At 39.4% G+C, this 15,357-nt stretch overlaps 1 protein-coding gene across 1 annotated transcript in view; it reads left to right on the forward strand.

The window, feature by feature from the left end:
- Positions 1 to 15,357, forward strand: part of LOC137644143 (uncharacterized) — a 91,065-nt gene that overhangs the window by 42,640 nt on the left and 33,068 nt on the right. The window contains exons 13-16 of the mRNA XM_068377125.1: positions 3,259 to 3,419; positions 5,638 to 5,807; positions 7,723 to 7,834; positions 10,418 to 10,498. Of these exons, the coding sequence (XP_068233226.1) occupies positions 3,259 to 3,419; positions 5,638 to 5,807; positions 7,723 to 7,834; positions 10,418 to 10,498 (524 nt within the window). The remainder of the gene's footprint in view (positions 1 to 3,258; positions 3,420 to 5,637; positions 5,808 to 7,722; positions 7,835 to 10,417; positions 10,499 to 15,357) is intronic.

Consider the following 15,357-nt stretch of genomic DNA (forward strand, 5'->3'; position numbering starts at 1 on the left):
AGAACACCTGGTGGCAAAGAAAAGCTGCAGAAATACAGAGTTTCGCTGACCAACGTGGCCTGCGCAGCTTCTATGCAGCAACAAAGGAAATATTCGGTCCCACACGGTCATCAGTGGGCAGCCTGAAGGACGTGGAAGGGGCCACGACCATCACCGACAGCGAGGGCATCCTGGCCAGGTGGAGGTCTCACTTTGAGAACCTCCTCAATGACCAAGCAGACACCCCAGACGATCTCCTGCGAATGACCCCGCAGCATCCCGTCCGTCACTGGATGGCACTACCACCCTCCATCCATGACTTCAACAAGGCCCTGCAGCGCATGAAGCCCGGCAAAGCCCCAGGGCCAGACAACATCCCGTTGGAGCTCCTCACTCACGGTGGCCCCGGCTTGAGGAACCGTTTGATGCTCCTTATACTGAAAATATGGGAGACCAAGACCCCCCCCCAGGGAATTCCGCGATGCAAACATCATTACCATCTTCAAGAAGGGAGACAGGGAGAACTGTAACAACTACCGGGGAATATCACTACTAAGCATTGCGAGTAAGATTTTCGCTCGGATTCTCCTTGACCGCCTCCTTATTCTCGCAGAAGACGTCCTGCCAGAGTCCCAGTGCGGCTTTCGACCTTCCCGCTGGACCATAGACATGATCTTCTGTGCGCGACAACTACAAGAGAAGAGCCTCAAACAACAACAGCCCATAATGTTCATCTTCTGGGATTTGAAAAAGGCCTTCGACAAAGTACCTCGACCTGCCATGTGGGCTGTCCTCAAAAGATATGGCTGCCCACCCGATTTTGTCAAGCTGGTGCGTGCCCTCCATGACGGAATGGTTGGGAGAGTCTGCCACCAGAACTCTCTTTCAGACCCATTCCCCATCAACGGCGGCCTGAAGCAGGGCTGTGTTCTGGCCCCAACGTGTTTCTCGCTATACACCGCAGCAATGCTCAACGAGATTTCCCCAGAAACACCCTCAGTAGACTTACGTTTCCTCATGGATGGAGGCGCTTTCAACCTCGCTAGACTCCGCGCCAGAACCAAGACCACCTTGTGTGCAGTGCGAGAACTGCAGTATGCTGACGACAATGCCACCCCAGGTCAGACGGCAGAGGACCTGCAGTCGTTAGCTGATGCATACAACTCTGCCTACGAACGTTTTGGGATACAAGTCAACACAGACAAAACCAAGACCCTCGTCCAACATCCACCAGGACTGATGCTCCCCAACTTCAATATCACAATGAATGACCAACCGCTAGAACAGGTGGACCAGTTCTCCTACCTAGGGAGCATCCTAACATCGGCTCCCACAAGCAAAAAGGACGTGGAGAACAGGATCAGGGCAGCCCACTCCGCCTTTGGCCGACTCAACTGCCGCGTATTTAACAACCACGCACTGACAATGACCACCAAAATAATGGTGTTCAAGGCAGTAGTCCTCTCCACGCTCCTGTATGCATGTGAAACATGGACGCTATATAAAAACGATCTTAAAAACCTAGAACGCTTCCAACAAATGAAACTGAGACAGATCTTGAAAATCCCCTGGGAGAGCCACACCACCAACATTGAAGTCTTAGAACGTGCTTCGCTGACCAGCGTGGAGGCCACCATCATCCACCACCGCCTCCGCTGGATAGGACACGTGCATAGGATGGTTCCATCTAGGCTCCCAAAGAAAATATTCTACGGAGAACTGACCCAGGGCACCAGACCACGAGGAGCCCTGAAAATGCGCTATAAAGATCAACTAAAGCGCACCCTGGCTCTAACTGACATCGATCCTTCCTCATGGGAAGAAACAGCCAGGGACAGGAAAACCTGGAGGAGTACAGTACACCATGGCACCGTGGACTTCGAGGAGAAGAGACAAAATTAGGAGGCTAGGAGGAGAAGAAGGAGAGAGCGATTAGAACAGCCCCGCCCACCACCTACCCTCCCTTGTGAACACTGTCCGCGACTCTTCCACCACAGACTAGGACTTAACAGCCACATCAGACATAAGCACCCACCCCAGAGATAGGAGGCTGATGGCTAACGACAGAACCCAATACTCGGACACGAGAGGGCGCCGACGATGAGGGTAGGAGTATGTAATTGGTTTGTTGACTTAGTATCACCGTAAAATGTAAGATCTCCATCAGTATTGGATTCATGGTGATCTTCAACCCTGATTTCATTTTTTTCATCTTGTGTAATGAAAATCTTAGAGGATATCATCAAGAAGAGGTCCAATATGGCTCTTTTGCCAGCTTCTGCTTCAGAATTTCTATAAACTTCTTCACAGCTTCCTTGTCAGTACTCTGAACTTCTTTTGATCTTGTTGGGAAACTGAAGGTTGCTTCTTCAAACTCTTGAGACCCATGAAACTAATTTGCCTTGTAATCTGGGTTTCCAGCTCTGTCTTTTAGATCAGCAAACAAAGATAAGGCCGTCATTTGTGGTGATAAGCTAGTCCACATCCAGTTTATATCCTAAACCCAATGAATAAGGAGCTTGCTCATCTCTCATGACTGATTTTTTTGTTTATGATCTGCTCGGTAGCCTAGATGGACTTACTTTCAACCTGCAGCAGCAATGGCATCCTTCTTCTGATGGACCTTTAACATTGCCAATGGGTAGCCTCTGTACCTCTTGTGATATTATTGGCACCATGTTCTTTGTTGGCCAAAACTCAAAACTTTTTTGGGCTTACAAGTATTATCACACCCTTACACTTGCTTTGAAGACTGTTCAAGACATTCACAGTGCCTCAAACGCTTGTGTATAATCACAGTATATATCAATCAACGCTTATTTCAGATGTAACACAGAAATGAAGCTACTTTGTAATAACATTTCAATATTATCCTGACAGACTGAAAATTAGCAAATATATAATACATACATACATACATACATGCATACATATATACATACATACATACTTACATACATACTAGAGAAGAGGATAATGTTTTTATGAAAAAATTGTATTTTTGATCTACAGTATACTGTTATTCAATATCTTATAATACAATAATTTTATGGAAAAGGAGAATTCTAGTAGGATCTATTTTGCCAACCTTCATTGGTTTCAGTCTTATAATATTTTCCAACTATGTAGTGAATTTTGATTGATGTGTATAGACTATGTTGGCTGGAATAAAAGAATTTGTTTTGTATTGCATCACAAAAGTAATTTGAAATATTTGTAAAAAAATGTGATTTAGAGGCCATTTTAAATTTGTATATGTCATAGAATAATTTGTTTCAGATATACTGGAGAAGAATGTCGGGTCTATTATTTTCTTCTTCGTCAGTTATATACTAACCGTCTGCGAACCTTGAAACGCAATAAGGAATTGCAAAAGCCTTTCCCTTACATGGATAAGATGTCACAAGTAGATGCTGTAGTTTCTCTTCCAAGATTTGTTGGTAAGTTTTCCATATTTTGATAATACTGTATAGTGATGCCTTGTCGAGTGTCCTTCTGATGAAATCTAAAGTTAAATGTCTTTTCTTGGGAGGGCTGGGTTTTGAAAATTGCATCAACCCTTGTGCAACCAACCTTGGAATCTTGAATTTCATGAAAGTAAAGAGAGAAATGGCATGAATGGAAGCACAAAATCAACTATGTTTCATAGAAAATTCTAGGGCATCAAGACCATAATTTGTCTAAAGGAAAGGGAATGGAATCCGAAATTAATGCAAATCACCGATCTAAATTTCTGAGTGGGTAAGCTTCACAATTTAATCTGCTTTGAACAAGGTATGACAATGAAGAAATGGATGGCTCTTCCAGAAGTCCCAAATTTTATTCCCATCTACTGCTGAAGTAGCGTCAACTGCCTGACGTAAGGTACGCTGTAAATATTACTGTTTGAAGATCGCTATGATACCTTGGTCGGTGGGTTGTGAAAACTGTTCCATGCTGGTGTATGTCATTCAGGTGTGAGGGGTGTCTGGGGTCATTGTCTAGTATTAATATAACCTTGAAAGGCAGTTTCTTGACCTAGCAATTATCCTTGACAGATGAGATGAAATAGCCCGCCCCTAAACCAATCCTAAAAAATGGCCATGAGGAATATAAGCCTTTGGATTAGCCATCCAAATCACAGGAAGTGCAGACTTGGGATGTTGTTGAGGATCCAGGGTTTAAAGGCATTGTAGACTATCAAGGCTAGATCTTGAAATCTCCTGTGATGTTTCCCCCTTAACATTAAAGTTGGTCTATCTTTGGCAACTTTGTACCCTGGTACAGTTTTCTCTTCCTTCAAAATAAGTGAATGATTGGGCATTCTCCTCCAAAATAATTCTGTCTCATGGCCATTGAAGATTAATTCCAAGGGAATTCGATCCTGATTGTTGATTTGTTCAGGGATTTTAGAAATTCCTTGACAGCTACGGTATCAGCAGAAGTTTCTCCATAGATTTTAATGCAGCATTGTAAAAACTAAAGGGTTTCTTGAACAGATAAAACCATCTTTTACTTGTGATAAACAGTGTGTTCTTTTCATAGGGATGATTTTTGTAAGTCCTCAAACAAAGACTTGGCCTTCTCATGAATAAACATTTGGCTTGTATTAACGAGATAAGCAGCCTTCCATTTCATCGTAGCTTACACCTTTCTTCTCATTTAATTGTTGAAGTTTTTATGACAAAGTCTTTTTAGTCATGTATGGTACGTAGGGTCTTTGTCTTGAATAATGATGGACACGATTGTCTGACCCAGGCTTGCATCCCGTGAAATGTTTATAACTTTAACATGCTTTTCATATCTCTTCATCATATCCAGTTTGTCTTGCATTGTAATCACATGCCTCTTAGAATCAGTCACTTGAACTTTCTTGAGGGACATTGCTAAAATCTGAAACGATTGCCAAGATATCAAAGGACAACTTCAATGTGCACATATAACGCAGCAAAATACTCATAAAGAGCTGATGTGTGTAGGCAGCTTTCTTCCGGTTGAAATAGTCGAAAAGCTATTAGTGCCTCAGCACTGTGCATTTCTTTTTTCTTTCATATCATAATCATTTTAATTTTAATGAGATAGCTTAGTTAATCCTTTTAATTTTTATTTAATGGTCATGAATTAAGCATTTAGCAAATTGCATTATTCGTCTTTATAATGTAACAAAGCCAGCAGCACTACGGTCTGAATAAATTTACATACTATAACCTGTACTGTACTGCACCTTCGAGAGAATCAAAATGAAGTTGTCAGACGTAGCCCATATTTTCCTTCATAATTACTGGGTGATTATAAAATCTGTTTATGCTATGTATGCAGTACCACTGATACAGTACTTTCATAATCAGTGTACTTACTGTATACATATTTACCTATTTCATAAATAGAATAAAAAGAAGTTTCCATTTTTTTGCAATACAGTAGTTCAACTTTGAGACTGACTTAAGGTCATGTAAGCTGGCATAGCACAGATTTTATTTTTCCCTGTAATATTTATGGGAGACTGACATAAGGTCGGAAGGGACGTAAGCCAAATTGTTGTACTGTATTATTTGTACAATTTTGTTTTGTTTTCTTAAGATATATATTTGTGTAAATGTTAGTTTGAAAATGGATTAACATTTATCCCAACTTTGAAAACATGTAAATTATTAACTCAATGGAAATTTATCTTTTCAGAGACTAAAGGAAGTTGCCAAATTATAATAACAGCAGCATTGTGTGTTATACAATCATTTGTTGGGGAAAGTGAGGAAGCAAAAGTTACATACCTCCTTTCCCTTTTGACTAATACTAGACTGTATCTAAGGCAGAAAAACCTGCTTCATCCCCTACCTTCAGTTAAAAAGGTAAGTTATTGAATCTCTCTCTCTCTCTCTCTCTCTCTCTCTCTCTCTCTCTCTCTCTCTCTCTCTCTCTCTCTCTCTCTCTCTCTCATTTAACATTAATACTAATAAATTTATCGTAATTTCAGTTTCTTCCTTCCCGAAAACAAACCATTGTCCTTTAATAGGAGTATGAATTAAGCAAATCTGGAAACAGCCGATTAAACTTTAATCGAGTTAGATGTAGGTTTTTGCGAGTGAAGGGTAGGCACAGCCCACTCTCGAGGTACAACAACCCTTATTTTGATTTTGGCCGCTGCTCGATACAAATGCACTTCTCTGCTTCCTCATAATCTTTTGCTTTTTATTTTAGTTTGAATAAATGTGATGGCAGATCATTGTGTTCAAGTGATATCAAGGAAAAAGGCAAAGATAATGTATACAGTTGTTTCTTGATAAATTAAATGAGAGACAGTTTTCTATGCGGCCTGTAGTCTTTTACAAGGATGGTTTTGTGCCACAAACTATTCATCACCTTCTGGTATCGAGCATGTGCACTTTCTGTGTGGACGAAGGGCACCTTCTTTCTTCTGCTCATCCTAGATTCTCTCTCTCTCTCTCTCTCTCTCTCTCTCTCTCTCTCTCTCTCTCTCTCTCTCTCTCTCTCTCTCTCTCTCTCTCTCTCGTGTTCACCAAACAGAGCATAAAAGCAGAAAAGAAATCGCAAAAACTAGGTTACAAAAAGAGACAATTCAAATACAGAAACAAGGATGCTGCACTACACTGCACATATCACTAGTAGGACTCCATCTAGAATACGTAATCCAATTTTGGGCTCCAAGTATTCAGAAGTATATAGATAGAATAGATAGACAGGAAGCAGTACAAACTAGCCACCAAACTAGTTCCAACACTAAGGCAATTTGGATATAGACGGAGGATGGAAAGTTTGAACTTATTTGATCTACAAACTCGACAACTAAGGGGACAGTTAATAGAGGCATTCAGAATTCTTAAAGGAATAACAAATGTAGGTTACAACAATCTATTCACACTTAGCACGAATCAGTCCAGAGGTAACGGATACAAACTGGAATTGAAAAGATACAACACCTCTCAATGTGGCAATTTCTTTACATACAAAATAGCAAATACTTGGAATAGACTTCCAGCAGATGTAGTAAACAGTAACACAGTAAACGAGTTCAAGAATAAGTTAGATAAGATCATAAGAACTCTAAAGGCCTAAACTAAATTGCTCTACCAAAGAGCAAGGTTCCAGGGGACTTTCATCCCTCCGAGCATGAGTCTCCTTGATTAAAAGACGAGGTTTTGTATGCTGCTTAGGAAAAAATAAGAAATTTTTCAGAGTAATTTGAAAATTTCAAAGTTATACAAACGCAAGTCCTTTAATCTAACTTCCCTCCTCAACCACACCACTTTTAAGTCCTGGGCCAAAGAATCAAAAGGGAGTCTTTTTTGACTGGATGGTGGATGGGGCTTCTCGTTCTGCTTTCTTACCCATTGGATAACTGCTTGTTATTCAACTTCAATGACCGATTCCAGCTCGCATTGAAGTAATCTCCATAATTAAAAGACTCACTTTTGTATATAGGGGAAAAATACAAATTAATTTGAAAAAATTGTTACTTTTAATGAGTGACCTCTATCAGCGGACTGACAAATATTTGTTAATGGATACCACTGGTTTTTAGGTATTTTTTAATACAGAAGGTTTTTTCTCCTCTTTGCCAATTGTTGCAGATTTCACTTGATGCTGCAGGTGCATTAAAAAATTAAAGGAAGTGTCCTTTTAAACCTGATGTTGTGATTAAGCTAATGGAGTAGTATATTGTTAATTGTATAAAGTTTTGGTAAATATATTATAAATGCTTTGATCTGTTTTGTAATTTCTTAGCTGATGTGATTTTCTTTACAGGTTGGTCAAATATTGAAAGATGCAATTAACGATCACCAAAATAATCAACCAGAAATAATAAAATTAAGAACTATTTTGGATCCAGTAAAAAGAGTTTTAACCTTAGCTTCAGGTGAGTTTATTTTGAGAAATTAAAATTTCATAAAATTAAGGAATAAAATAGTATAAATATCTATGTAGTAGTAAGCGGGCTGCACCATGGTATAGTGCGCAGACTTATTATCCAGTTATGACACCACTTCCACTAACCCATGGCTAAATAAATGGTTGGAACACCTTTTTTTATTATACACAAATAAACATAAGGAAGATGAGAACCTCAATAAGTACATCATTAACAAAAAATGTAAGCAAGGAGATGGGTTGAAATACTGAAATGATGACACAAGATATGATTACACAAACATATTTATAAGAATACGCACTATTGTCTTTGCCCAGGTCACAGGTGGCATTTTCATGTACTCTTGGTGGAACTCAACAAGCTTTCTTAATTTAAAGCTTAATCCTCCCTTTTTTCGTGTTATTGAGTGGACACTGATTATTATGGTGAGGAATATTTGAAGTTTGTTTACCTAAACTTATATTATTATATATTCCCATTATATGATTGGAAATCTTTAAGACACTATAAAACTAAGGAAAACATTCAATATCTTGTGTTGGTATGACACCAATACATTTACATTACTCCATGTCACAGTTCTTAGTTCTCTATATTGTCTAAATTCTCCCTTCAAGGGTAATATCTGTCAGAGGTATCCTACCAGTTCTGGTTTCATCTTATTTACTGGGCAGTGCTTTTCACTATCTATTGGCCAAGACGGTCTTTAACCCTTGCTGGGTGTAGGGCATTGCACAAACCTGAAACAAAAAACAGGTTGATGAGGCAAATCAGAGGTTGATGAGGTGAACGATTATTAAAAAATTATACTGTAAAAATACACAAAAAATTATTAATATTTATTTCAATACTCGCAACATGCTCTTTTACAATCTACAGTAATACCTCGGTCTTCAACCATAATTCGTTCTCATAAAAATAGTTGAATACCGATTTGTTCGAATTGAATCATATAACCCATTACAAATAATGTACGAGTAAAAGTGAATAATGTGTTCCATACCCTAGTTGATTTGCTAGTAGCACGACATTGCTTAAAATAGTGATACAGTTATGTAGTTTTTATGCCAACAGTAAATAGAATAATGCACAAACCTCTCAATAAAAATAACATTAGAAGTAGTTTTACCATAAGAAAACACCTTTTTTGTTGTAATATAGCTATAATTGGATGGTGATGTGGGGAGGAAGGGAGGAGTTACTGTTGAGAGAGGGAATCCCCTTCTACAAAAATATTGGGTAATTGAGTTCGGGGTTTTTTCCCTTTTCTGCCTCTTGAGCTAGTCTTTCTTTAATTTAAAACTGATCCAACTTTAGTTGCTTCTGCCTTTTTTTGCAGAAAAGATTTACAACTCTATGGCTAAGTTGACGCTGTCGAGTATTTAAAATTAAGATCCGAAGCACGCATTCCAATTTTGTATTTATCGATGATTTCCTTTTCACTTCAATTATTGTTCGCACTGTTCTCCTATTTACTTGACCACTTTCACTTTTATTCTTTAGACCCATGTTTATGAGCTAATAAATCAAAATAAATAAAAAAGGAGGGAGAGCAAAGATATAGCACAGAGTAAAACAATAAATAAAATAGAGGGTACGTTTATGCTCATCTGGAACAATGGCCAACTTGTAACTGATGGCGTTTTTGGCTTGGCAGGCATTTACTCGCTCTGGTTGAGTACCGAAAATTTGTTCAAGAACAGGGTAATTTTTCACTTGAACATTTTGGTTGAGTATCGATTTGTTTGAGCTTCGAGATGTTCGAATACCGAGGATTTACTATATATGTATATATATATGTGTGCATATATAGTATAATTATAATAATAAAATTGTTTGTTTTTATACTCGCCTGATGGTCGTTTTTATCCAGAAGCTCAGTTTAATTGTCATTTGCCAATAAAATTTTAATTATTTTTAAGTTCCCATTTTTTTTTCCTTCAATAAACTCATGCCCTTAGTAAAGGAAGGAACATTCTAGGGATAAATAGTAATCAACTCGCCACTCTCTTCTGTTTCGAAGTTGAAATTATCAGTCTTCTTGATTCCACAAGGCAGACTGAGGTTTGCGTCCCGCTCAAACTCATTAGTTTCTTTGGTCGCTGCAACCTTACCATCCTTGTGAGCTATGGAGGGTGGGTTTGAGAAAGCCTATAGGTCTACCTGCTGAGCCATCAACAGCCATTGCCTGGCCCTACCTGGTCCTAGCATGGGTGGAGAGGGGCTCGGGTGCTGATCATATGTATATATGGGCAGTCTCTATGGCATTTTCTTGCTTGGCTAGGGTTATGTAACTGTTCCTTGCCTCTGCTATTCATGAGCAGCCTTTAAACCTTTTAAAGCTCATTTTATATCATGGCAACCTCTGCTTCTGAACAAGGCCCCTTCACTTAGTTTTCTTCTCATAGTTTCCTAAATGTGTACCCTTTTTTCTAGATTGATCCATTCTTATTCTCTGTACACAACGTACGAATTAAATATTATATTTAAATTTTGTTCTCTTAACTGTACTAATTGTATTACAATTGGTATATGGTCTGTATTAATTTTTTTATCCATTTTCATTTTCAGAACGGAGTCTTTCAGATGCATCTTTAAAAGCTCTAATTGATGAAAAGTTTGAGGAAGAGGAAAAAAATGAACATCAATCTAGTAAGTTTCTAGATTTATTTTAGTCCCATACAAACAAACATTTGGATTCATATATTGAGACAATATATACCTAGCCCCAGCCATGAGAAAATAAACTTTTCTTAATGTTCTCACAAAATTCAATTTTTCATACAGCTGCAAAGATTTTATTGCTATTTTGTAATGCACTGAAACATGGATAAGACAAGTATTTTAGGTTTTAGAAGAAGAGAGATGTTAACGTTTTCTTAATACCCTTTGGGAAAACCTCCTTACACACGTAATCATGTACAGTGTTTTATGGCTCGCATTTTTGGAATATATTAATTTAATGGCTTCATTATGGTGAGAAGTTTGCAAATTTTCATTGCTTGATGTAAAATAGATTTTTGATATGCGGTTAGGTCATATTACTTAAAGGCCACTGCTGCAGTCTTTATTTTGATTATAGTACATTATATGGGAAATGTTTTATGTTTTGCCAATCCTAAGATTTATTTTGTAGTAGTGAAACTTGTGTTATCCTTTGGAAACATCATTCATTTCTGGGAATCTTTAAAAGCAAACCAATTGTAATCTGTTTTCATAGTACATTATGCCCATATTAGCTCTTTTTCCTCCTTCCTCATCCTGCTCCTTCTGCTCCTCCTCTTCATCATCTTAGCCAATAGATACCCATTTAAAAAGCAGAATAAGAGAAGCCCAAGGTCTCCAATAGGGAAACAAGCTTATTACATAAGATTAATTATGATATTAAAGAATAAACCACTGGTATATAGGAATAATTGGAAAAAGCATTTGCATCCAATTTGAACTTGAAAAATTTCAACAGGGTGTCTATAGGTCTTGGGAATATCATTCTTTAATTAGGTCACAAGTTAAATAAAATTTAAAAACTGTGTGGCATTGAACTGCTCTGGAGAAAAAGTAAAACTATTAGAATTGACTCTTATCCATTGCTAGTTGGTGGATACAGTTTGGGAAGATGTGAATACAATGGACATATGGTTATGGAGAAAAAAAAATATTTATAAAAAGTGCAGAGCTAATTAAAGATTGATGCCAGGAATAAAATCTATAATAGATTAGATTTTTTATAGTGTATATATATATTTCAAGCACTAATCTAACATTATAGGATGAATCAGTTGTTGAAGACCAAACCATTGTGCAACAGGCTAAACATGGCAAACTAAAAGGGGTTTACATGCAAGAAAAACCTATTTTTGGGAGGTGCTGTGTGGTCTCCTAGGGCTTTCTTGTCAATCAATATACCAAGGCACTTCCCCCAATTTTGGGGGGTAGCCGACACCAACAATGAAACAAAACAAAAAGGGGACCTCTACTCTCTATGTTCCTTCAGCCTAAACAGGGACTCAACCGAGTTCAGCTGGTACTGCTAGGGTGCCACAGCCCAACCTCCCACATTTCCACCACAGATGAAGCTTCATAATGCTGACTCCCCTACTGCTGCTACCTCCGTGGTCATCTAAGGCACCGGAGGAAGCAGCAGGGCCTACTGGAACTGCGTCACAATCGCTCGCCATTCATTCCTATTTCTAGCACGCTCTCTTGCCTCTCTCACATCTATCCTCCTATCACCCAGAGCTTTCTTCACACCATCCATCCACCCAAACCTTGGCCTTCCTCTTGTACTTCTCCCATCAACTCTTGCATTCATCACCTTCTTTAGCAGACAACCACTTTCCATTCTCTCAACATGGCCAAACCACCTCAACACATTCATATCCACTCTAGCCGCTAACTCATTTCTTACACCCGTTCTCTCTCTCACCACTTCATTCCTAACCCTATCTACTCGAGATACACCAGCCATACTCCTTAGACACTTCATCTCAAACACATTCAATTTCTGTCTCTCCCTCACTTTCATTCCCCACGACTCCGATCCATACATCACAGTTGGTACAATCACTTTCTCATACAGAACTCTCTTTACATTCATGCCCAACCCTCTATTTTTTACTACTCCCTTAACTGCCCCCAACACTTTGCAACCTTCATTCACTCTCTGACGTACATCTTCTTCCACTCCACCATTTGCTGCAACAATAGACCCCAAGTACTTAAACTGATCCACCTCCTCAAGTAACTCTCCATTCAACATGACATTCAACCTTGCACCACCTTCCCTTCTCGTACATCTCATAACCTTACTCTTACCCACATTGACTCTCAATTTCCTTCTCTCACACACCCTTCCAAATTCTGTCACTAGTCGGTCAAGCTTCTCTTCTGTGTCTGCTACCAGTACAGTATCATCCGCAAACAACAACTGATTTACCTCCCATTCATGGTCATTCTCGCCTACCAGTTTTAATCCTCGTCCAAGCACTCGAGCATTCACCTCTCTCACCACTCCATCAACATACAAGTTAAACAACCACGGCGACATCACACATCCCTGTCTCAGCCCCACTCTCACCGGAAACCAATCACTCACTTCATTTCCTATTCTAACACATGCTTTACTACCTTTGTATAAACTTTTCACTGCTTGCAACAACCTTCCACCAACTCCATATAACCTCATCACATTCCACATTGCTTCCCTATCAACTCTATCATATGCTTTCTCCAGATCCATAAACGCAACATACACCTCCTTACCTTTTGCTAAATATTTCTCGCATATCTGCCTAACTGTAAAAATCTGATTCATACAACCCCTACCTCTTCTAAAACCACCCTGTACTTCCAAGATTGCATTCTCTGTTTTATCCTTAATCCTATTAATCAATACTCTACCATACACTTTTCCAACTACACTCAACAAACTAATACCTCTTGAATTACAACACTCATGCACATCTCCCTTACCCTTATATAGTGGTACAATACATGCACAAACCCAATCTACTGGTACCATTGACAACACAAAACACATATTAAACAATCTCACCAACCATTCAAGTACAGTCACACCCCCTTCCTTCAACATCTCAGCTTTCACACCATCCATACCAGATGCTTTTCCTACTCTCGTTTCATCTAGTGCTCTCCTCACTTCATCTATTGTTATCTCTCTCTCATTCTCATCTCCCATCACTGGCACCTCAACACCTGGAACAGCAATTATATCTGCCTCCCTATTATCCTCAACATTCAGCAAACTTTCAAAATATTCCGCCCACCTTTTCCTTGCCTCCTCTCCTTTTAACAACCTTCCATTTCCATCTTTCACTGTCTCTTCAATTCTTGAACCAGCCTTCCTTACTCTCTTCACTTCTTTCCAAAACTTCTTCTTATTCTCTTCATATGACTGACCCAAACCCTGACCCCACCTCAGGTCAGCTGCCCTCTTTGCCTCACGTACCTTGCGCCTTACTTCCACCTTTTTCTCTCTATATTTTTCATACTTCTCTATACTATTACTCTGCAGCCATTCTTCAAAAGCCCTCTTTTTCTCTTCCACTTTCACCTTCACTCCTTCATTCCACCATTCACTGCCCTTCCTCATGCTGCCTCCAACAACCTTCTTACCACATACATCACTTGCAATCCCAACAAAATTTTCTTTTACTAACTTCCACTCCTCCTCTAAATTACCAGTTTCTCTTACTCTCACCTCATCATATGCCATTTTCAACCTTTCCTGATATTTACTTTTTACCCCCGGTTTTATTAGCTCTTCAATCCTCACTACCTCCCTTTTACATCCACCTACTCTATTCCCCCACTCTTTTGCTACAACTAATTTTCCTTCCACCAAAAAATGATCAGACATACCGTTAGCCATACCCCTATACACGTGCACGTCTTTCAATCTTCCAAACATTCTTTTAGTTACCAACACATAATCCATTAATGCCCTTTCTACTACTCTTCCATTTGCCACTCTTACCCATGTATACTTATTTTTATCTTTCTTTTTAAAGAAGCTAGCACTTATTACCATCTCTTGTTCAACACACATGTCTACCAGTCTCTCACCACTCTCATTTTCACCTGGTACGCCATACTTACCAATGACACCTTCTACCTCTCCAGCGCCCACTCTAGCATTTAAGTCACCCATAACAACTACATAATTCCTTCTACCCAGTCCTTCTACACACCTAGTCAAATCATTCCAGAACTCATTCCGCTCTTCTTCACTTTTCTCACTACCTGGCCCATACGCACTGACAAACGCCCAACATTCCCTACCCAACCTAACCCTTACCCACATCAACCTAGACGATATCTCCTTCTATTCCACTACTTTACCTGTCATCCATTCACTCAGCAATAACGCCACACCCTCTCTCGCTCTTCCCCTTTCAATCCCAGACACTCTACCAGACATTTCACCAAACATTACTTCACCCTTTCCTTTCATCTTTGTCTCACACAAGGCCAATACATCCATCCTTCTACTTCTAAACATACTTCCAATCTCACATCTTTTACTCTCTATCGTACTACATCCACGCACATTCAGACACCCCAAAACTAGAGTGCGGGGAGCAGTCACTCTCCCCCCAGCTCCATCTCCTTGTCGATGTCTCGCAGGAATTTTTTACAGGAGAGGGGGTTCCCAGCCCCCTCGTCCCGTCCCTTTTAGTCGCCTCATACGACACGCAGGGATAACGTTGGCGCTATTCTAATTTTTATATGCCCCCCGCGGCCACAGGGGGCTTTCTTGTAAAAGCTAGAAAGGGGAATCCAGTATATCATAAAAATACCAAAGCAATATTGTTTCCCCTGCTCTAGGGCTAGTGTTTCAATATGCAAAGCACAGAATCAGAGTGTATAAAGGGAAACCTTTAGGTTCAGGCTCTATTTAACCTTTCAAAGCACTTCCATTGCTGAAAATCATCTGGTAACCAATGACAAGTCATCACCGATAACAAATAGTAATGCAAGAGACAATGCTA

Source organism: Palaemon carinicauda, chromosome 7, assembly GCF_036898095.1.
Source record: "Palaemon carinicauda isolate YSFRI2023 chromosome 7, ASM3689809v2, whole genome shotgun sequence".
NCBI lineage: Eukaryota > Metazoa > Arthropoda > Malacostraca > Decapoda > Palaemonidae > Palaemon > Palaemon carinicauda.